The 24,948-nt window shown below is 39.1% G+C and overlaps 1 protein-coding gene across 1 annotated transcript in view; it reads right to left on the minus strand.

Annotated features, from left to right (window-relative positions):
- LOC131057597 (probable glycosyltransferase At5g03795) overlaps nucleotides 1-24,948 on the minus strand; it is a 70,124-nt gene that overhangs the window by 22,035 nt on the left and 23,141 nt on the right. The window contains exons 3-4 of the mRNA XM_057991746.2: nucleotides 12,617-12,903; nucleotides 2,662-2,894 (exon numbers count right to left, since the gene is read on the minus strand). Of these exons, the coding sequence (XP_057847729.1) occupies nucleotides 2,662-2,894; nucleotides 12,617-12,903 (520 nt within the window). The remainder of the gene's footprint in view (nucleotides 1-2,661; nucleotides 2,895-12,616; nucleotides 12,904-24,948) is intronic.

Consider the following 24,948-nt stretch of genomic DNA (forward strand, 5'->3'; position numbering starts at 1 on the left):
CACCTGGCATGTCAATTCACTTACTGTCCAGATCCAAGGGCAATCCTATTCTGATCTGTGCTTGAGTTCATGCAATCTTGAAGGGCCGTCATTTCTTTTAACCTAATCACCAGGCAGCAGCCAGTAAGGGTCATATTTGACCTTGCTTGGAGATGTCTTATTCAGGATACCTCAACCATAACTCAGTGTTCCAGTCAACTAAGGTGTAGGGGATAGATCCCAGCAAATTGCACCAGGCAGAGGGTGTGGTGGTAGATTACATCCATCAACCCTAAAATGGAGTTATACCACTTGGACAACAACAGAGTCCTCATCAATACTGTGCCAGCATTAGGCAATTCATATTGAGATCTATATAGTTTCCTGTATGTTGCCATGATGTGAATGCTGGTCTCAAGTATCTAGTCATGTGAATGTATGAATGTTCCAGCTTGAATAAAATCAGTGTTCAATAATAATTTCAGATGTCAATGCATATTTTCTGAATTATTTTAGTTTGTTAATTTAGTCAGTTTGAAGATTAAATCAGATCCTACCTAAGCGACTTGGATATTTGGCAGAGATTTATGCTTCAGCTAAATGGATGGATTAGGTTCAGCCAAAAAGAACATTTACAAGCTCAGAAAATATTCACATCAGTCCAAGCTTTGTTTGAATCCCTTTATGATTTGGAATAGGATTGGAAGCAGGTGTGATGGAATGAACTAGAGTAAATCAATAGAAAGATTGACTTCAACCATTCATGATCTATATCTAAACTAAATGAAATGAAATCTAGAAAGTGTCAGATAAATTTTGAATTTGATCTTTGTTTTTCAACCTTGTTTAAGCTCTTGCTCAGAACCCAAAAAATGATGCAACTCGTCTTTAGGTGGCTTCCTTTGTGGCAAAAACTTGTAGCTGAAACCTTAGTGAAATCCGGTAGGCACATAAGTGATCGTCTTGTTTGTGGTCAAAAAGAAGGATATGCGACTGGTGGATAAATGTTGGATAGCACATGTTTCTTTTAATAGTTTTAAATGTATATTCACAAAATTAGCTTGAAAAAAAATCTTCATAGGTTGGCAAGTTTTGTAAGACGTTATCTGGTCATGTTATATGGGAAGATATTTTTTGAATTGAATGTGAAGATATTGAGCATTCACATTTCTTTGTTATCTTATTTAATTTGTGTTTCCACAGCAGTGCTATGGTAGTTACAGACAAAGAGGAACTTGCGTGGGTAATATCAAACAATAATAAAATTCTAAATAAAAATGTCCATTAGAGCCTCTGATAACTTACTAGGAGCAAAATGTTTTTTTGCTAAAGAAACGCAAAGACACTACAAACTTCACTAGTGAAATCACATTTGACTGTTGTGCAGGTGACCTTTCAATTATAGGTCCAACGAGATAATATGAAGAGTTTCATGACTGAAGAATGGTTCCCATTCATGGAATCATAAAAGAAACTGAGGAGCAAAATTTTTGAGGCATAATTAAACCCATTTAATTTCCTTAAGCATTTCATTTATCTTTCCTTAAGCAAATGGACTTTATTTAATAGTGACTAAACCATTAATTGTCCTTTCCTCATTAATTAATACTAGAGATGGTTAGAGAATGCTCCCCACATTCCTAACATCATAAAACAATGACTCGTCTATTGTTCATTCATTGATTATCCAAAATAACAATTCTTTGATTAGCATACTACAAACTAAAATGTAAGAATGTCCAAGTTAAAAACACTATGTTACCCAATCGTCTGCAAGATTAGTCATACTGGAATCAAATACAGATCCAAATCACTTGTGGAATCAGGTTGGTTTCAGATTTGTTCAGTTGAATTTGTGTGGAAATGGTGCAAGGCGAATCCAGGTGATTCTAGGGTGGATATGGTGATTTCAAATTAGTTTCAATGTCATGCAACTTTTTCAAGCCATTTAGTTCTTAACTAAAGTCATATCCTATTTCCAGGTGATTATTTGATACAGGGGGGCCACCACAAACATGAAGAGTAAGTTGTTTGGCTTATCCGGCCATCCCTTAACCAAATTTAGTTGGATAATTTATCAACAATAGGAGGATATTTGGGCAGCTTGTCTTGCGAACTATGCTTATCAAGCTGCTCTAAAAATCAATTCCTTTTACAACGCGTTCATTTAAATGTTTACTCTTAGAAATCTTTTTTACTATTTAATGCTCAAAGGCTATAATCTCAACCTGAAAGTCTAAAAGTGGGTGCCTAGCCAATTGATAAATTGGATCCCTGAATGTTTCCTCATAAATTCTTAATAATGGATACTGCAGTACAAAGTGATTCAAAACAACATGAAGACCATCCAAGGTAAAGATTTAAAACATAGATTCATCTAATTGGAATATAATATTATAACCAGAAAAAAAGCTATAGTTCTTGTACAAATGACAAAAAAATCCAGATGAAATATTAGCACTCTAAAATATATACAAAGCATATACCATAACTTCAGCTAGTATGCAGGTGCTACATTATAAACCAATACTTGTATCATCTTCACTACCCAAAGAAATATTTTAAATAATGCCAATAGAAAAAAGTAAAACCAATATGCTTAGATTTCTTGTGCAATGTAATCAATACTCCAACCTATACAAACTGTGAGGCAAAAAACTATTTCAAGATGAGCATACTGACCAGGTACACATCCATAATGGATTGAGTCTGTAATTCGTGCACTGTTGACTTGAGAACCGCCAGGACATATACAAAACTTAGTCCTGTAGAATTGCTTCTGATAAATAAGCTCTCCAATTGCCCTACTAATGCGATTGTTGCTTATAGCAAGTTCAGTATCATTCTCCCATAAACGTGCCAGAATGACTCTTATTCTAGAGTTCCGATGGCCAGCCCAAAAGCCAAGGGTTGTCCTGAATATGGAACAGGTTTATATCAACAGCATACATCTAACAATTTATGAAAAGCATCAGCATTGTCCCAAAATCCAAATAGAAACGACAACAGCAGCCATAAATGTCAACAGGGAAAATCCGTAAGTAATAAGCAACTTCTAGCATTCTAGGCACCTACAAGGCTACAAGAACACCAATGGTTCACCTTCCCATGAAACAGTGGAGTACAAATCTTAAACATGTATTAATTATAATCTCAAGCCCACTGATCAATAAATTATATACTTCTTTCCTAGACATTTCAAGAAGCTGACTCTCAACTTGATAAGACTTCCCTTTCCTGTTCTAAAAACTGCAAAAAGATTCATGAAATCCTTTGTACAAAGGTTAGATAGCACTGAGAAAGATTTTTTGAATTCAATATCATAGCCTATTTGATGTCCAGCCTATATCTGTACTTTTGTACTTGAAGAAAAAGTAATCAACCATCAAAAAGGCATATAATATTTTCAAAAATGTTCCATCAAAAAAACTCAAGCAACTCCAAGTAATATCACAAATGACTGAATCGTCAAAAAGAAACATAAGTTATCAAACAAGTGCACAAGACAAACAAATACTTGATAGGTAAATGAAACGTGAAATTTAAAGCACGGAAGAATTTACAAATTTATCCAGTGATTCAATCGCTCATGTATCCTTCACATGTTAATAGCATGTCACATAAAACAGAAACATTCCTAAATATTCATCAATTGAATAAATGACAAACTCAGTTGTGTGCCTAGACAAAACATAGTATTAGGAGTATGTTATATTCTATTCTATCCTCAAGTCAATGATCTATATATTAGTTTGGTAAAGACAATAATATGGTACGTTTTGTCCAGATTGGTGAGGGATTATGGCATGATGTAATTAGGGTTGAATTTTAATTGAGAAAGAGCCCTAAGTATTGTGTTCTCAGCCATATAGGCAGGAATAAATCCATCCTGAGTTAGAAAGTGTCCCAGCTGTTTTTGCACACAAACTAATTCATATTTTTGAGATCATTATTTCCTATTCTCTTGGGAATGATGCATGTGGTATTAAATCCACTCAATTTGCCACAACTACAAAAATGATGAGGGTTCTTATCCCAAAAATTGATTGAGGTTTACATCCAAGGAAGAGATAAAGAGATTATTTGTGAAATTGACCTTAGAGCTTAGGATTGCATTCAGGTGCAACACATTTGTTAGCCTGCAAACAAACTAATTCATATTTTTGAGATCATTATTTCCTGTTCTCTTGGGAATGATGCATGTGGTATTAAATCCACTCAATTTGCCACAACTACAAAAATGATGAGGGTTCTTATCCCAAAAATTGGTTGAGGTTTACATCCAAGGAAAAGATAAAGAGATTATTTGTGAAATTGACCTTAGAGCTTAGGATTGCATTCAGGTGCAACACATTTGTTAGCCTGCAACACCTAGATCATAGATGGCATAAGCCCATACTTGGGAAGTTATATGGCTCACAAAACCCTAGAGAGAGCTTTAGCAAGATTGTTGAAACATTAACATCAAAAAGACATGATAGTGGAAATATGCAAAGAAAAATTAAATTTTCTAGAATTGAAGGCTAAACTTCCAAAAGGCACAAACAAATTCAAATTTTTATAATTGAAGGCCAAAATTTCAAAAAGAGATGGTGCTTGATATCCACAGCTCCAATATGCAATCAACAATTCAAACTAAGGTAAAGTCATTTGACAGAAAACTCTAGAAGAGTCTAGTTCTATGGCTAGGAAGAAGATGTTGATGTTCCGGAAAAAGGAATATGCATTCAATAGGAAGGTTAAGAAACCACTTTCTGCATAGTTTAAACTTTAAAAACCTTAACAGAAGATAAATCCAACATTTATCCACCAATCACATATCCTTCTTGTAAGTGTTCACAACCCTAGAGTACAGACCTAAAGACTAATCCTATAGTATTGGTTTGGGTTTAGATCCAGGGATTTAATTCGCAAATTCGGTCACAGCATACAGATACATATAAAAATTATTTAGAAAAGGCTTTTCATTAATAAATAATAAATATAGATATCACCAATTAAAAAACTTGATATTTTGAATTTTGATATATATTAGCAAAACAAATTATATATCTAATATCCAACTATATAAATATGAACAAGAAATTTAAAAATATGTTAATATAAATAATAAATATAAAAAAACACATAGTTATCATTGTTTTTCTTGCAGATAAAGCATTTTGAAATGCAGGTAGGAAAGATGCAGGCAGAGAATATAACCCTCTCTTGATGCAAAGATCGTTCAAAAAGTTAAGTTAAGATTAATTCCACATCCTGCCAGCGTTACCAAATGAGCAAACCAACAAACCTCACCTACAATCTGAATTTTTGTAATTTTCATCATAAGGGGGTTTGTACTTGTTGGTGTCTGTTTTATCATCTACCAAACATTAGAATAGGATACCCAAAGGTATTCTATCCTCTCCTGAAAAATCACTACTGATTCCAAGGTCTATATGTGCGAACAAGCGACCTTAGTGGAATAGCTTCTTGGATAGTGTATGCTGAAAATCTCAAGGGGGACTTACATTAACAAGTATCTTTTGAAATGGTGGACTTAAATGGATTTAGCAATTTTAGTCTCTCTCTCTTTTTCTTTTTTTTTTCTGGGATTTAGACTTTCAAAAGAAAAGGAAAAAGGGATAGGGTTTGACAAAGCTAATCTAATCCTACGAACTCCAGAGATGGTATCAATTGGGTGCTCTCGAGAAACCAAACCTTGCTTCGCCACACTAGGGACAACTACACAAAGCCGGTGCAATCTTCAATGGATTGTGCTTATGATTAAGATGTTGGGATGCACAGAGGATGGGCTCAGACTAACTTTGCACGATAAAATGGAAATCATCCATTTACCAAAAGTATGAGCGGAGATACACCATCAATTGACACTTATCAAATCCTTCATTCAAATTAACAACAACGAAAGCAAATCTAAATTAACTCTAACTAAGTGTTGAGGAAATTTGAAACCATACAAATCATTCAAACAATAGGGATTACAAAGCAATCGCACATGCAATATATTATTTGAATATGACCTTACGCAACAATACATCAAAAACCTCACACTCTCCAAATGAGAGGAGGTAGCCTTATATAGTTTTCAAAAGTAAATAAACGACTGAGATCGAACAGTGATCAAGGGCCAAGATTGAAAGCAATAAACCATAATTAGGGTTTCCCAAAACACCATCAGTTTGAGTGAATAAGAAAGTGACACATGGCACAGCTGCTAATCTCACTGGGGTGAGCACCTACTTTCCTCCTTTGTAGATTCGATGTACCTGGAGACAATAAGCCTGACTTCCTCCATCGTGACACTTGGCAAACTGCTAATTTGGAAGTCGATGATGTCCACATCATCGGTACATGTGGCGAGGATGCCTTCCCACTCAACTGCCTGGGCAAGAAAGTTTTCATCGATGAAGAGAAAGTTTGCAATCTTCGAAAGATCGCCCTTGTCAATCATCCCAGAATCCTTGAAGAAGCTTGACTAAATCCTAGCTCTCAGGTTCTCTGCCTACAAGTGCTTCTCCCTTATACTCTCTTTCTTCCAAATCTCAGACGCTACATGAAACACCTTGCTCAAAATCTCCCTAACACTCTCCTCTGTCTCAAAGCACTTGGTCTCGGAATTCTTCAGAACTTCAATCCGGGTAACCAAGGCATAATACCAAGTGTTGAAGTCATACCTATCTCCAGCCTATATGACACCTGCATCTACCAGACTTCTCTTCGACAAACCTCGGATAACCTTCAGATGGGGAAGTATTTCATCTTGAATTTCCTCCACGTCCTCCCAATTGGCAGCTAAGTCCTGGATACGGCTGACAAGTGAAGAGGTGGACTCATGTGTTGACACTAAATTCTCTACCAGTATGTTTGCACGTGTTGAAGCATCTGAAATCCACTCCTTGGCCTGTGTGAATGTACCCTTCATATCCTCATAATCCTTCATTGATTCCCACTGAAGAGGTTGTGGAGGGGTAACCGGGATCTCATGGTTAAGTGGCCTGGTAAGATGGAGAACATACTTTCTCCATTGCTGGTTTTCTTCTTCAACCTTCTTTCTCTTCTCTCTCTCTTGAGCTAAACTTGCCTTCAGGGCGTTACAAGAGTCATCGAAATATTGGACCTCTTGGTCTTGGGTGGGCTTACCCAGCTCTATGGTAGTGATCTTGTAGTCATCTGCAATGACGTTGTCCCTAGTTTTTCCTTCTTTAGGCACTGCTATCTGGATTGTCCTGTATCCTGCACTATCTCTCTGGATTAAAGAAAACTTTCTAGCGGGCTTAGGCGGTTTGGCTACAACTGGCTCATTTACCCTCTCCAGAAATGCTGTTGTAATTTCTTCAAAACAGGCCTCCTTGGGGACCTTGGCCTTTATTCTTTCCCTTAGCCAATTCGGGATAGTCAACTGCTCCATGGTGTTCTGGTCAAATCCATCATCCTCCGCTTTCTCTATGTCAGGACTTTGGACAACTTCCTTCATAACTTCCTCAACCAAAGGAGAAGGTACTCTCACTTCATTGTCAATCATGCACACATTCATCTCCTGCTCCCCAGCGGCATTCTGATCGGGCACAATAGAAGCGACACTTAGGATGGACTGGCCTTCACTGGACTCCCTTCTTTCACCTCCAATCTTTTGCCCTGTGACCTTTACGAAGCTTCCAACCAACTCCTTCCTCTTCCGAGACCCAACACTTTCTAGATTCTAGGCATTACCTGTAGAGGTACAAGGATTGGCGAACAAAGAATCATCTACTCTCATCAATTCGTAGGTCAAGGTCACACCTTTGGCCTTTAATTGCCTTGTCCTTTCAGATGTCCACCACCTTGAATACTCAACCACCTTTAATAAATCTGATTTCTCCCCCTCTATCCAATCTATTGAAACTAGTGGTTCATTTTTCATCTTTTCAAAACCTGGCTGTTGAAGCTCTGGGCTATCCTCTACTTGATCGGCAACTCTGAATACCTTTGTTACCCTCACCATGCTCAAAGGAATTCTCGACCAGAATCTCTTCCTAAACTCGAAGCTATCGGTTGCGTTAGCCCAATAATCTTCTAGATCAACCTTGTGTTCATACGTTATCCCTTCGACCTTCTTTATTATGTGGAATGGATCAAAATTCCTTCTCGCCTTGTACTGATAAAAGGGATACCAGGCTAGCTCCTTCTCAGCTGTCGCAACAGCTTGTGCCGATGGACATGTTTCCAACCCATTACCAATTGTAAGAGAGGAAGTCCCTGCCTTCTCCTGTTTTTCCCTTTGAATTACCATATACTCTTCCAATTGCCTTACAACCTCGAGTAACACAACTCGGTTGGTAGGGTAAGCTAGAAGCTTGTAGGGAGGCCAGAGAATCCCTGAATTCTAAGATAAGTGAACTTTGGATATTGGATATACCAATACCCGAATCGACTAATGAAGTCGATAGACTCCTGAGAGAGTCTCTGGTGCAGTCCACCTTCCAATGTCTGAGTGATGTGCATGAGGAAGGTATTAAAATGGAACTTCTCTTCCATGTGGAGCTGGGGATAGCAATCATACACTGGAAATTGGTTCTCCTTGTTCCCTACTTCTCCTCTGCAATTGAGACCTTTGTATCTGTAGGTCCTGGCCAAGGAATAAAATAGGTACGAACTCATGAAGAAAGTCCTATTTGCCTCTATGTTCCTCAACTGGCTGTCTAGGTTGTTGCTGATCATCCTGGCCCAATCTATCATTTTTACTCCATTCATTATTTCATTAATGAAATGATACATCCAGGGCTCGAATGGGGCTCCCTAAGGATTTCCCATTATTCTGTTGAGCAGGACGATCATGTCTCCAATGTCTTCCTTGAAGTATGCTCGCACTAGGCTCTTCCTCTGAAGTTTGGAGGCGCCCTTCCTTGGCTTGTCTAGCCAGGAATGGTTGACTATGGCATCATATTCCTCCAAGTGGTCTTGATACATACTGTCAGCTTCGTCCTTTGTCACATACACCGTGTTGTGATACTATGGGATCCTAAAGGCCTCTCTGATGGCCTCATCACTAATGTTCGCTAGCACTCTTCAGTCAAGTGCAACAATGTCCTTACCAGTGTGGTTGTAATGTTTAGCACATTCAACCACTAATTCAGTGCACTGCATGGTGGGGAGAAAACCAGCAGCATGCACGATCCTGCTCCTCATCATCTTTCGTGTGATTGTGGTAGGCACAAGGTTGTCCAAACCAAACATTCGCTTCTTAAATTCCCTCAGATTGATGTGTCCAAGGTTGGTGTCACTAACTTTTTTCCATTTTGAAGTCATCCTTGACTCCGGAGGAGCATCTTTATCCACTTGAAATTTCATAATGCCTAGGATCTGCAAACAAACAATGAAATTTAAGTTAAAAATTAATTTGAAGAATATAACAGGGCTGCAAAATGGCTAAGTGTTGGAAAATTTCATCTTATTCTCATACTTAGCCATAAAAACTTAAATTTCATCTTAAAACCCTTTAATCTTCAAGGATGGTTGTGATCGTAAATCAACACCAAGTGTTTTAACTCCGAAAATTTCTTATACTTAGCCAAAAAAATGACTTTCTTCCCCTAGAAATTCGAATAAATTCACTAAAAATCATTTCTCAAATTCTGAAGAATACTCAGAAAATACATAAATCTGCATCATGAAATCAATTTCACCTTCGAATGGATGGAAGTAAGGCTGGAATTTTCTCAAGAACACTCAGAAAATCCAGAAAAGATTCAATAATCCTCCCTTATACCTGCTGGCTTCACTCACAAATCTGCGAATTCTTCGTCACGAAATTTGTCCAACCTCCAGCGATATCAAAACTTTCTCCAGATGAACTCCAAACTGAAAGTATTTCACTATCCTCTCCTTAATATCTTCAAACTTCTTGGTGTAGAAATGAAGTTACAACGAAGTATTTGTAAATAAAGTTGAATCTTCAATTAGAAACACTTAAAATTGCCCAACTCATGTTTCCAAATCCAGCTCGCATTTTGGGAAAGTATTGTCATGTCGTCTAGTTCGAAAATATTTCAATAATGCAGGTTTCTAATTTGTTTTTCAGTTGGTTAACTCGAACTAGGCTCGTAAAAAGAATGTCTTCAAAAAGTTTCCAATTTAGAACTTAGCTCGAAATCTTTAGTAATCCTCACATATTCCCTCTTGAAAACTTTCCATTTTGGTTTCTAAGTTCAAAATCCTTATCAATCTTACAATATTTTCTTCCAAAGAACTTTCTATTTTGGTTTCTAACTTCGAAATCTTGAAGGATTTTCATGACATCACTTGCACTTTTATTGATTTTGTTTGACTTACATGTTTAGGCGGACTTTTGGAGACTCATCTTCATGTTTGGTCGGACTTTCATGACCCCACCATCTTATCCATCAAACATGGGCGGACTTTTGGAGACTCATCTTCATGTTTGGCGAAGTTTGAGAACCCCTCTTCATGGCTTCTCCAAGACATGGCGGACTTTTAGTCAACCTCTACATGGCAGACTTTAGGCTCTACCTCAACAAGGCCTAGAGCGGAGTTTTGAAGGTCTTTCCTTGGGCGAATTTTTGATACTCTTCCTTTGCATGGCAGAGTTTGAGAACCCCTCTTCATGGCTTCTCCAAGACATGGCAGACTTTTAGTCAACCTCTACATGGCGGACTTTAGGATCTACCTCAACACATGGCAAAGCTTTGCTTGTATCATGGAGGGCGGAGTTTGAAAGCATCTACTTCAACATGGAGGGCGGACTTTGGTGACTCTTCATCAAGGCGGAATTTGACCTACCTTCTCCATGCGCGGAGTTTATTGATATGACCCCAAGTCATAGGGCGGAGTTCTATGGAGGCTCCTACATAGGGCGGAGTTTTGAAGCACTCCCACATGGCGGACTTTTGAGTCTCCCTTGGGCGGACTTTGGTGCCCCTTCCACCTTGTTGCTTGTTAAGGCAGACCTTCAAGGACACCTCCAACACCAAGGGCTATTAAGGCATGGCAGACTTTGATGACTCTTCATCAAGAGCAGACTTTGATGAACACCTCTACATGGCGGACTTTCTGGAGGTCACCATCACTTTGCTAGGATAGGACGGACTTTTGAGTGTTGGTCATCAACATAGGGCGGAGTTTTAAGACCACTCCCAAGGCAACTCCAAGGTATGGCGGAGTTTGAGAACCCCTCTTCATGGCTTCTCCAAGACATGGCGGACTTTTTATGCTCCTTCTTCATGGCATGGCAGACTTTCAAGCATAGCTTCATGGCAGTCCTTGATCCTCTTCCCCAACATGGCGGACTTTGATGAACACCTGCCATAACACTCAACACCTTCCATTAGCCAGACTTAGAGAAAATTTAGAAAATTTCATAATTTAACCTAATTTAACCAAATTGACTTGAAATTTGAAATCCATACTTAGGCAAACCCTTTGAAGCAACACAACTCCTAATATGTAGGGAACTGGCTTTTTAGGTCAAAACTTGGAGATTTTGGGTCTCAATCGAAGTAGGCGAGTAGGATTAGTGCAAACCCTGGATTCCTATCCCGAAAAAGCAAAAAAGCAGGCATCCCTAAAAAATAGGGAAAACTTTCTAAAAATTGCCATATGGGGATTGGGCTAAAAATGCCAAAAACAAAACTTCCTAAAAAATAGGAAAAAGCAAAAAGAAAACTTTCTAAAAAATAGAAAGTTGTCCAAATTCGTCCAAATCAATTGCGATCTTTGTCCTTTGGCCTTTCTAAGCACTTTGGTGGTGTTTGTATTCTGGAATCACATGATTTGCAAAAAACTAACTTTCAATCATCATGACCTGAACTGCTCAAAACTAGGCAAGGCTTGGTAAAATTGAAGCGGAAGGCCATAGGGATACTAACAAAAACCCGAGAAAGCAGAAAAAGAGAGGGACCCCATTTGCAATGGTGCTGTGTGTGAAAAAGGTCACAACAGTACTCCAAGTGCAGGTCGATTGGCAACTTTGTGTCTACCTCTGAGTTGGTTTATGAGGTTAAAACCAAGAAATAGAAGATTTGAAAAATATATTTGCATAATATATTGTATAAAGTAGATGATTGTCAAATTGGATGAGCTAAGTGGTAAATAATCGTGGTTTTATAATAGACCCATGTTCAAACTCCAGGAGACATGCTATATGCTTGAACATACAAATGTTGAATATTCAGGCACTTAAATTGCCACATCCAATTCTGGGTGTGGTGTAGCCCAATGGACAAAGCCAGGTACAAGTCCTGGATGAATCTAGCAGAAGTGAGACCCATCTCTAATGGTATCTAAGCCAAAATATAACCCACAAGGGTAACGCAAACGGAAAAGAATTTTCCCATTGTGTACCCCAACAGACAAGGCCAGGTGCAAATCGAATTTGACATAAGTGATGCCCATCTCATGTGACACCTAAACCTAAGTAAAACCTGTAAGGGTAAAGCAGATGAAAAAACAATCCTCTCGTGGGCTTCTGTAAGGAAGTTTTGAATACCAGATTGATGTCTGACGCTTGGTGACAAAAGACAATTTAACTCTCTATGAAACAAAATTTTGGCAAGTTCTATAAGTTAGTTCATGAAATACATCAAAGAAGGACAACCATAAAGTTTCTCAGAAAAGAATTGAGTGTTTACAATATCCAAACCTGTTCTGTATGTCATTTCCTCCAGCTGGCAAGGCAAATGGCTGCAGAATTTGGGGAAGGGCAACATCCTTATGTGGAATATATCCTACATTATAGCTCGGTGAACACACAACTCTGATAGAATTCTTCACAAGATACGGAAGGCCTTCTGTTGCCCTTACCCCAACATCATGGCAAGTAACAAAGAAGTGATCAGCTCCTAATGTCCGATTCCAATAAGGATACTTTCTTGCTAGGCTCTCCACATAATTCTCAACAATAATTGTCATGTTCTCATAAGATGTCCCCTGCAAACAAAGAAAGTCAATCAGCCATTTTACAAGGGATGCACTGCAAGCAGTTCCAAACGTTGTGCACAGACACATTTTAACTATCACAAGTCTGATTTTGCAAATCAATTTTGAAAAGCATGTCTCTAACAAGTAACCTTTGTAATTTCCAATGTATGTTTAAACTATTCAAGTCTAGGTGAAACACCCAAATTTCATGATAAAGACAATTGACATCATCCAAGCACTAAAGACAAATTATAATACATGAAAACTTTACATTTAGCAAAGTCATGCTCAAGTTCTCTGTAAGTTTCAATTGTAAAAAAGCACAAATAATGTTCACACAGGAAAGATAAAACAAAGTTACTACCAAATTGCAAGTGTGCACCAAAAGAAAAGAAACGGCTAGAACAATATTGACAAAACTACGAAAAATATCTCAAGCCGTGAGTGATATGGTCATCAAAAAGAAAAAAACTGGTATAAGGACCAAACAAGTTAAAAAACATGTGATTTTCCAATTACAATAGAATTTCTAGAGTATCATTTTAAATTTCTATATGTTCAAAATGACATGTAATTTGTGATAGAGTTTTCATCAGCCATGTTTGTGAAGCAGAAAATACACAGAATGCACGATAACTACAATTCTAACATTTAAGAACTGGCTATTTGCAATCTCACCCATGGAAACAAGTTTCTAAAACAATGCAGAATAAATCTCCATGTAAACTATTTGTGCACATACCAAGGAACCCTATCATACATATACATGGGAAAAAACAGTGAAGTGGCAAGAAAGCTATCAATCTACACAAAAACAAAGATTTCTTGAATCCATTTGACTGCAGCTTTCTGAAGTCCTACTTGAAACTGACAATGATAACTGAAGAAAGCCCCTCAATAACTGAAAACACAATTACAGCATACTCTAAAGAAACAAGAATTGGGGAACTATTCAAAGATGCCATCTGAAAAGAATTAAAACTTCTATATGAAGAAATTGTCCAGTGGTCCCAATGGGCATTTTCTGAGATAATTTCATCCAAACCCAAAAAAAGGAACATCCTACAAACAGCAGGTTAGGAGAAAACTGTCCCCCTGCCTTCCCTCCAGGCACCACCCACAAAAGTGGTCATTCCCAGGAAGGCCTTACAGTGCAGGGTCACCCCTGGGGGCATTCCCCTCTGCAGGAACATTTAGTGATGCCCTAGGAACATTCCCCATTGCAGGAAACATTGAATAATGACTTGGGAACATTTTCCTCTACAGGGAGCATCTGAGGATGCCCTGCCATATGGAACAGCCAAGGGGTGTCCAAATATCTTTAAACCATCTTGGGGACATAAAGCATCCCCACATCAAAAAAATCACAATTTTTTTAACTGTAATGTTATAAAATAAAAATAAAAAACCATGAACCTAGATTAAAGGGGGGCCCACCAACCTTTAAACACTATAAAAACACTTGCCCACCATCGTTTAAAATCGCCATCTGCAAGTTGCAAATGCAAAAGGAAGAATCTCCACTTAATCTGTCAATGTAAGTTCAAAACTTAAAACTAGAATCTGGATGACTTTTATTTTATTTTATTTCAAAAGTTCAAAGTTGAAGTTGAAGTTAAAACCAGATAGCCGCTGTTTTATTTGCATAAAGAACATAGCAGTATTTTTATTAACTTATTTTTCATAATATTAAAATTCTATATTTTATATAAACAAACTTGAACTTCTGGACATCCTGTGCTTCTGCACCTTGTCTGATCTGAAGTAGGAAAAGCACAAGTAAAGTCAAAAATGTTTTAAATTTTGGTACTTATTAATTTAGATTGGCATACATGTTAACTTTTAAATAAAAGAAATTATAATGCTCAATGGAATTGCCCCATTATGTATCACTCTATTTCTGTGATTCGTACAATCTTAAGTAAGAAAAACAAACGGTTAATTCTGCTCTTTGTACAACAAGGAATTGTTTCTTTTTAATCTATATCTAATTAATTTTTAAATTGTCGTAACTGGCTAACTGAAAAATGTTTTCACCTCTTACGAATCTTAGATCATCAAATCTCAAACAAGTATTGCAACTTTGTGTATCCCGGCCTGAAATAGGGAAAAGAAAAGGAAAATCTTTGATTGAACTTCGAAGACCTAGTTAATCAATAAATTTTAGTTACTTTGGACTAATCAAAAGACAAGGATTGCTACTTTTCTGTATCCTATAGTTTTGCACTTCATAAAACCTGAAGTTAAAAAAAGTTAAGAAAAATCTTTGATTGAAGAACTAGTTAATTTTTAGTTACAATGGATTAATCAAACAATCAAAGGACAAGGGACCGGGGGACAAATTTCCAAAATGGGTTTTTCAAGGCCATTTTTAAGGGAAAGCTATTTAAAAATTACAGGAATTTTTAAAATATAAGGAAATTTCAAATGTTCATATGATAACACTTATTAGACATTCATCATGGACGTTATAGAACCACTGATAATTGAAGAGGAATTATGATATAGATATATATAGACATGCCTGACTGGTGTGTATATTCAAGTGAGGGATGAATAATTGAAGTTTTCCTGAAGCCTACAAGACTGCATGTTCTGCTGTCAAACTCATTAACAAAGAGGAACAGTTAAGTGAAAGGAAAAGTGGTCAGAAACGTTGATCTAAGAACCCAGACACAATCTGTTCGAGAAACTTGCTCAAAGAAGAAAGGTGGTTATGTTCCAGTTTGACCTCAGTTAAGATACTAATGCATAGCATTGTTCTATGAGCTTTCCATGCAGGGCATGATTGATACATTTTTGCATTATGAAAGTGGCATTTCCTGCCAACTATTACTTAACTTGTATTCAGCAGTAAAGTAGCTGTAGCATGTCAACTTTGTCTGTGGTAGTTCTCGTACATTTAATAGGTTTCCCAATGTATGAAACAAGATAATCCTTGAGTATTACTTCAACTGTGAAGATGCATAGATTTGCAACAGCAGATATCCATTTTGTAGTCATGATTAATCATTGGTCTATTACTTTTGTTATGGACTAATGCTAAGAAATGTGTAGCTCAATATGAAAATTCCAATAAGTTTGGTGGGGGTTACAAACTCTATTAGACAATAAGTTTTTGGTCTTTCTGAATGGTAGTTCAGTGTTAGAACTGTTAAAGCCTTGCCCATGATATCTTTTAGTGTAGGAGCATGACCTTTGCACTTATTCCTGGATCCTGATTGATAGAGGATTTATGAACATAAATGCTTCTTAATTTTTTGTAGATTTTTTATGTGCATGTCATAAACTAAACAGTCACTGAAAGGTTGTCAGTTTAAAAAAAAAAAGTAACCATCCCTAAAGCAGTTGGGAGATGTCTAGAGATCTTGGAGCCGGCTAGCAATCCCCTAACATAACAAGGGATCCCCTAAAAAAACTTGTTTGTACCAGGGGCATTTCTATATTTCTTCAAAATAGGGAGCATGTTGAGGATGTTTCCTACTCGTCTCCACATCCCTAAAACATCCCGTGTGGGACAGGGTCATATTTGGCAAGTGATGCATCCTCGGGGACCATAATAAAATACGTCCTGCTTGAGTTCTTACTTTATGTAGTGAATTTAAACATGAAGTTTATTTTTTGTAATTTCATTATGAGTTCCTATAACAGAAGCGACAATGAGGAATATGAGAATCTAGAAATTAGCCACGTAGATGTGGGAGGCAAAAAGAGCAGTATTGAAACCTGATCTTAAAAACCTTAATTATTGCAGTCTCATTCACCTTGTTTAACTTTTTGGCCCTATGTCCCCATTAATGTATTCTTCATCCTATGATCTTTGTTCCTTATTTGTTGCCCTGGCTATATAATTTTGCCAAGAATGGTTCAATGAGATCTGCTAGCTAGTCATCTTGACTCCGTAGGAATTTTCCTTCTCTAATTCCTTGTCAAGCTCGTGGTTCACATATATAATGGTTTGTGCCTTTACCTTTTTATTTTGTTTGTACGTCAGACCAGCTTCACGAGCAAGAGGTGCATTAGAATAATTGAAAAGCAGCGACCATTGATTTGATTTGATCTAAAGGTTTGCACTCTCCCAATGGTTTAAAATTTCTAAACACCCATCTACAATGGCAGTTGTTGTTCATCTTTGATCAATGGCATGCATCACCCAATAGCGTAGCAAGGTGTATTCTCATGAGAATTATGTTTGCATGGGATACAATCATAGGATCAAACAAGTCAACATTACTCAACAGCACCTGTAAGCTTAGAGATGCCTTTGAAAGGTGTTGAAGACAGAGTCACACATTCGTTGACTGATTGCAAAGGGCCCCACCAACTATTAATCCGTATTTTCAATCTCAATGATGTTTGCCCTCTCGGGTGAATAACTTAAAACATAAAGCACGTAATGCAGAATAATAACGCCATAGATATCAGACAAGTATATGTGATATTATTCCATTCATAAATTGTGTGTTACAAGTTACATTCCGAAGTATATAAAGATACCAAGAGGGTGCGAGCGCCAACCGTCGCACCGCAACGACCACCCCTCGGTTGCCAACTAACCAAAACAATTACACATAATTAACTAGTCTTATGTTTGTGTACAACAATGCCACTAACATCATCCCCCCCAAAAAGAAAAGTCGTCTCCAGGCGACTAACAACAAAAACGGAGACAATGCAACCTATACAATATATGCATCAGAAAAAACTAAGGAGGGGGCTGGGGAAGCGTCCCTGACGTATAAGGCTGAGACGCCGGTGTCTGGGCCGCCAAGCGGGCGTGGAGCTCATACACCTGCTGAGTACGGGTAGTCACATCCCGCTCCGCCACCAAGACCTTCTCCAAAGTCGTCTTCACCATATGCGTCGCTTCCAGCAGCTCCTTCTCTTTGGTACCCGTTGTCGCTGTCATATCGACCAACCGAGTCTACAATAGGCTCCTCTCGATAGTGGCTGCCGCTAACTCCTGTTGCACGAGGCTCCTCGCACTCTGCTCTTCCGACAGGCGAGTCTCTACCTCCGCCTTCTCTGCGCGGGTCATCTCTACCTGAGCCAACAACTGGGCCCTCTCTACGGCCCAGGAGGCCTGCTGAGTGGCCACATCCGTGAGGGAAAAGCGACTCTAGCAGCCTCGCGGATCTCCGACTCATGTTGGGCACGCCTTAAGGCATAGTAGGCATCCCGGTAGACCTGCTCCATCTCGCGTACAACTGTCGTCACCCGACTCTCCACAATGGGTTGACGCACATGCCAAGCCTAGAGCATCTCCTCCATCTCAGTAGTCGGCCAACCCTGAGACTCAAAGCATGTAATAAAGGCTGCGAAACAGCCCACCTGCATAAACCGTAGGGCCCTCTCCAACTCCACCACAACCTGCTGCAATGCGTGCGACTGGGCAGCGGCCACTACCCGCCTACCCCTCATCACCATGTCTGCTAGATAGGCCTCAATATCCTCCCCCTCCTGCTCCGAAGGCTGTGAGGTCTCTGGCGGAGCTGACACAACCGCATCCTGCTGTGAAGGTACCTCCGCCGCCACCAATGGTGTACCCTCCCTTGACGTCTGGATGGCAAGACGACCTCTCCTGCCGCGTGCCCCACTGCTGGCACATGTGTCTCGCCAGAGGAATCGTCCAAGTCGACTACCTCTACTCTAGTCTCCCAACACGGTGAAAATACAACAGCTCCCTCCGGTTGTGCCAAAGTCATCTGAAATCTCTGTGTGAGCCAGCTCTCCATAGCCACGACCGACAGGTCGGCACGCATCTCTACGACCGAGGGATGAGCCGCTGTCATCAGCTCCTCCAATGAAGACGCCGAAACAGTCACCACGGCCTCAGTCCCCACAACGTCCAACCACACCTGAGGCTCCGTATCCACTACCTCCCTCAGTCCCTGCTCCTTGGCGACTACTACTCGATGCGGTGACTCCTCCGTCCTGTTGTGACCATTTCACACATCACCCCATTAGAATGGGGACCCCCTCCTTTTGCTTTAGGTTTTGCTTTCCTTTTGCTTGTTTTTCTCTCTGCTTTTTAGGTTTTTGAGTGAGTGAGTGATCTGCCTGGGCTGGCTAGATTAGGGCTAAACCTTGGAAGCTTTTTTTAGCGTTTCTTTCAAGCTAAGTCTAGTCTTGTTTTGGGAGGTTGTTAGTCGTCTGCCTGAAGCCTCAAGATTGCTATAATGAAGCATGCCTTTTAGGGGAGTCTAGTTGGTTAGATCAGAGGACAGGGAGAATAGGTCTCAGGTCAAGTGTAGATTGAAAGAAGGTTTTCTTGTCAAGGTCCTATTGGTTTCCCCATCTAAGTCAATTGAGCAGAGCCAGTGAAGAAAAGGAGTTGGTTTGATCAAGCTTGATGGAGGATGAAGCGAGTCAAGGTAACATCTAGTTTGAAAATGTCAATTTCGCTTCTAACCCTTCCAGAGGGTCCAGGGCGAAAATCCTTGTAAACCTCTTTTTTCTTCTCATTTTTGACTGAATGATGCTTTCTAGGGCATGTTTGAGGGTAGATTGATACGTTCTTGCCTGGAGAGGGGCAGGATTGATTTTTTGAAGAGCAAGATGATACCTGAAGGAGATTTTCGCTCCTGACCCTTCCAAAGGGTCCAAAGCGAATTTCATCCTAAACCTTATTTCCTGCCTTGGATAGACTTACAACCTTGTTCCCAGCTTGGAGAATGATCTAACTTTGCCTTGTGAGGTGGTTTGAAACTTGAAGACTGAGCAATTTGGCGTAGAATGGAGATTTCGCTCCTGACCCTTCCAAAGGGTCCAGAGCGAAAATCTTATTAGAGCTTATTGTTTTCTAACTTTGGCCAACTTTTGATGTGCAAGGTATCTTGGAGGAAGGATTGGACATTATTGTTACCTTTGAAGATTTGGGAGCATGAAAAAAATGGACTTTGGACAAAATGGTGAATTTCGCTCCTGACCCTTCCAAAGGGTCCAGAGCGAAATTCCCAAAAGCTCTTATTGTACAGTGAAGAAGGTCAAGTTTTTGGCATGAATGAAACAAGAACAACTTGCTTTTGCCTCCTAAAGATGTTTTAACTTGGAAAAATGAAGGATTTTGCCCAAAAGGAGAATTTTCGCTCCTGACCCTTCCAAAGGGTCCAAGGCAAAAATTCCTCAATCATCTATTTTTCTTGCAAAATCAAGTCAAGTTTTGATTTTTATGGCATGGATGAGAGAGGAGTAGTGTTTTCTTCCTTTGGGAGGTGAATTCAACTTGAAATGATGATGGAATAGGCCTAAAATGAAAAATTCGCTCCTGACCCTTCCAAAGGGTCCAAAGCGAAAATCTCTATAGGAGGTATTTCTTGTCTTGTTTGGTCAAATTGAGGTGTCAAAGGCATGATGAAAGGAAGAACGAGCATGTTGAAACCCTTGAAGATGTTTAGAAGTCATGAAAATGAAGGATTATGGCCAAGAAAGGAAATTTCGCTCCTGACCCTTCCAAAGGGTCCAGAGCGAAATTCCTTATAAACACATTTTTTAGCCTTTCTTGGACATGAAATTCTATTCCTAGCACAATGAAAGATGAAATCCCACTTGGCAAAGAAGTTTCAAGGTGAAAAAATGAAGGATTTTGGTCAAGATTGAGAAATTTGCTCCTGACCCTTCCAAAGGGCCCAGAGCAAATTTTCTCAAAATCACTCTTTGCTATCAAGTTTTGCTAAGTCAAGTGTGGGATAAGGTGAAACATAGAAGGAATTGCCCTTGGGAGTGACTTGAGGTTGCAAGAAATCATTAAAAAGTGAAGGAATTGAGCCAAATGGTGAATTTCGCTCCTGACCCTTCCAAAGGGTCCAGAGCGAAATTCCTAAAAACACCTATTTTCTTTGCAAGGTCAAGACAACTTTTTGGTTTTTATGGCTAGAATAGGTGTGAGAAAGTGTGTTTTTGCCTTTTGAGGATGATTGAGGTTGAAAAGATGAAGGAATTGACCCTAAAACATGATTTTCGTTCCTGACCCTTCCAAAGGGTCTAGAGCGAAAATCCTCAAAAGTCATCTTTTTTTCAAAATTTGGGCAAAGCTAAACTTAGACAAGGGTGTGAGAAGACTTTTGAAATGCCTTAGAATTGAATTGGATTGCCAAGAATGCAAGTTTTGATGCCAAGAGGGAAATTCGCTCCTGACCCTTCCAAAGGGTCCAGGGCAAAATTTCCAAATCCTCCTATTTTCCTTGCAGTTCAAGATAAGATTTTGGTTTTCAGGACTCAAAGAGGAGTAAGGCATGATGTTATATGCCTTGGAAATGATTTGAAGTTGAAAGGATGAAGGAATTGCCCTAAAACCTAAAAATCGCTCCTGACCCTTCCAAAGGGTCCAGAGCAAAAATTCTAAAACAATGAGTTCCTTTCAAGTTTGTGCTAAGACAAGACTAGACCAAGCTGGAAATTGCCCTTGAGACCACCTTTAAGTGGATGTTTGTTTCAAAAAATGATGATTCTAGGTCAGAGGATGATTTTTGCTCCTGACCCTTCCAAAGGGTCCAGGGCGAAAATCTCAAAATCCCCTATTTTGCCTTGCAAGAACAAACCAAGCTTGGGTGGAGTGAATGAAGAAGACCATTGCCTAGCCTTGAAGGGTGGATTGAAGACAAGAAGATGGAGGAGTAAGCCCAAGCAAGAAAAATCACTCCTGACCCTTCCAAAGGGTCCAGGGCGAAAAACCCTAAAATCACCTTTTTCTTCCAGATTTGAGTGAGACTAGGCCTGGACTACAATGAAAGAACCTATTTGGAATGCCTTGAAGAAATTTAGACCTTCAAAAAATGGGAATTTTGAGCTTAGGAGAGAATTTCACTCCTGACCCTTCCAAAGGGTCCAGAGCAAAATTCCCAAAAGAACAATATTTCCTTCAAAATTTGATAGGCCAACTCAGTGATGGAGATGAATAGACCCTGGAGATTGCCTTGGAGGAGGTTAAGGATTAAACTAAGGTGAGTTTTGACCTAAAAGGTAAAAATCGCTCCTGACCCTTCCAAAGGGTCCAAGGCGAAAATCACATTATCACCTAATTTCCTCATCTGAAAGACTAAAAATTGAAATGCAAGACTTTGATTAGGTCAAAACAAACATGAACTCGCCTTCCGGGAGATTTTGGAGTGAAGGGAATGAGGTATTCAAGACCTAATTGGAAAAATCGCTCCTGACCCTTCCAAAGGGTCCAGGGCGAAATCATCAAAAAACCTATCATTCAACCTCGTTTGATTAAGTCTAAGGCAAATTGCAAGATTGTGAAGACAAAGTCATGGAAATTTGCAAAAAAAAGTTGTGAAGTTTTTAACTCATGAAGTGAGTAAGTCTAGATGAGAGGTTCAAACAAGTCTTGAAATAATCTAGACCTCCATCACTTTGGACATTTCAATGCCTAAGGGAGAAAGGAAACTTCATTAAGCCTCAATCAAAACTTAATATTCCTGAATTTTCTCTAAATTTGCCAAATTCAAGAAGTTAAATGAAATTCGCATGAATTAAGGCATTTGCAATTGAATCAATTAGTTTTAAGCCTTAAAACAAATGAAAAAGGACACCATTCAAGTCTTAAAAATTAATTTTAAAATTTAAAAAATAAAGGAGAGCACTCAAATGCATTTATTTGCTTTTACAAGCAAGTCGGCCCCCTTTTAAAAGGAATTTTATCTTATTTTATTGCTAAAAACCTAGGTCGGCCTCACGGTTAATTACAGTGAGCATCCTATATAAGAGAGGAGTGTTGTCGCATTTTCAAATCATTCATTCATTATTCTTCTCATGCAAATTTCAAAGAGCAGATTGGAGGAGCGAATTATACCAGATTGGAGGCGAATTTCTTGCTAAATTGGAGGCTAATTTCCAGAATTCGCTAAGTGGTTGGAGGCTAGTAGAAGGCGAAGTGCTTTTGAAGGTTAATTGAGGCATAATTCATCCAAAGGGAGACCAAAATCCAATCCTTATCCAGCAAGATCTGATCTTCTTTCTTTCATTTCTCAAGGTTCATAGTTAAGCTTTCAAAGAAGGAGGTATGAAGAATCAGATTTTTGAAGTTCTCATTCAAGACTTATTTTGATTTCATAGCACTCTTTTAAAGTCTAAGTCTTGAAAATCTAATTTCCATTCATAATTAATTTGAGAATATATAATTCTTGTTTTATCATGTCATTTTCAAATTAATGTTTTGAATTATTCCCTTGAAAGGTCTTAAATTCTCTGCTTTAAGGTATGATGCTTAAAGACTAATTTTAAATTTTTGTGTAGGCATCAAATGACGACCCCAGAAGCCGGAGGATCAACTACTTGGCAGACTCTCATCAAACAAGATCAAGCCAGGACAAGGACAACCTCCTCCAGTCCAGCATCATTGAGGACGACCTCCTTCAATCCAGTTTCATTATTGACAACCTTCCCCATCTATCTTCCAGTCCAGCATTTGAAGGAAAGCGTCACCAAATTGAGCATCAACCAAGTGTCAGACAAGGTGGCATCCCAGTCATCACTCCTCCAGTCGGGTTGGTCCACCTCAGCATGTTCAGATTCAATGTACCTGGCACATTAAAGATGGCACAAACTTCGATGTACCTACCCCAGCTATCCATTGGTCAAATATTCCAGAGAAGACATGTGTCCAAATGATGCAATTATCTCATTGGTCAGAATTAAGTTTGTTATGACAAACCCTAATTAGGGTTTCATTGTAAAATCTTGGCCATTGATCTCGAATTGATCCAAGCCGTTCATTGTATTTGAGGATGCTATATATATACCCTCACTCATTTCATTTTAAGAGTTAGAGGTTAGAAAAAAGAGAGAGAGCTTAGAGAGAAGAAAGTTAGAAAGTTATTGTTGTAGCAAGATTGAGTAGTGAAGAAAGAATTTTGAACAATTGTTGTCCATTTGGCTATGAGATCAATAAAATATTGAAGTTATGGTGTTTTATTGCAATACTTGTGGCTAACTCCATGATTGTTTATCTTCTTGAATCACTCTCAGTTGAAATAGCATTTAAGTTTTAAGTTTGAAGGACGAAGTGTTGTGCTTGATCTTTGATAAGATTCACATTCCAAACCACTAGCTTCTTACTGATTGTGAGGACGCCTTGTGTGGTCAACTGGAAACATTGAGATTGATTAAGAATTCAATCATTCTTGGAAGTATTGATATGTATCTCTATGATAGTATCTATATCCTTGATGATTCAAAAGTTATTGAATCCCCTTAGAAGATCGCATCAATTCCAGTAGAGTTGTAATTTCTTGGCGATACTGAAATTGGTAGAATCTTATCAAGTCTAGCCTTCATTGAGTCATTCTTAGGATTAGTTCAAGTATTCCTTCCTTGAAACCCTTATCTTTTGACATTTTTTTGAAATCTGTTAGTGTTACGAAAATCATGTTCCTTCATTTGGAAAGAGAGTAACACGGACAAGCTTTCTCTGAAAGTACGTGCTAGTGCTTATGCCCCTTGAAGAAACAACATACACAACGACCACTAGTGCTTATACACACGTAGAGATCCTACAAAAAAGAACCTTGAAGTCATCCCGATTGATCCCTTTCGCGACATCTTCAGCATTCGGAGACTTTATTCAAGAGAGGATAAGATACCTCTGGGTATTTTATTTTGTGTTTGGTCGTGTACAAAATACACATCAACACCTCCCTGACTCTACCATGTCCTCCGTAAGTGTTGTCGTGGTTGGGCTCGATGATGCTACCTGGTGCTGTAGGGGGCCAAGTGTAACTGGCGTGCGGCTCTGTCCGAAGGCTGGAATAAAGGTGCCACCTACTCCAGATGATGGCATCAGCATGCCCATCGGTAGCAGGGGTGGGGCAAACAGGACCCGCTGCTTCGTCGCCTTGCTGCTATCATCCTCCTCTTCGGCTTCTGATTCCTCTGTGCTACTAGAATCCCTCCCGCTGTCAGGCTCCCCTGAAGCCGAGGCCGTATCTATCGCTCGTTTCCGCTTCGTGTAAGAGTGCCCAATGTCCAAGTACCTCCAATACATTTTGGAGGCTCAGCTGTTGCCAACGATCCCTGTGGCAGTACCTCCAGCTCTGCCTCCGGCACTGCTTC

Source organism: Cryptomeria japonica, chromosome 6 (genome assembly GCF_030272615.1).
Source record: "Cryptomeria japonica chromosome 6, Sugi_1.0, whole genome shotgun sequence".
NCBI classification, from domain to species: domain Eukaryota; kingdom Viridiplantae; phylum Streptophyta; class Pinopsida; order Cupressales; family Cupressaceae; genus Cryptomeria; species Cryptomeria japonica.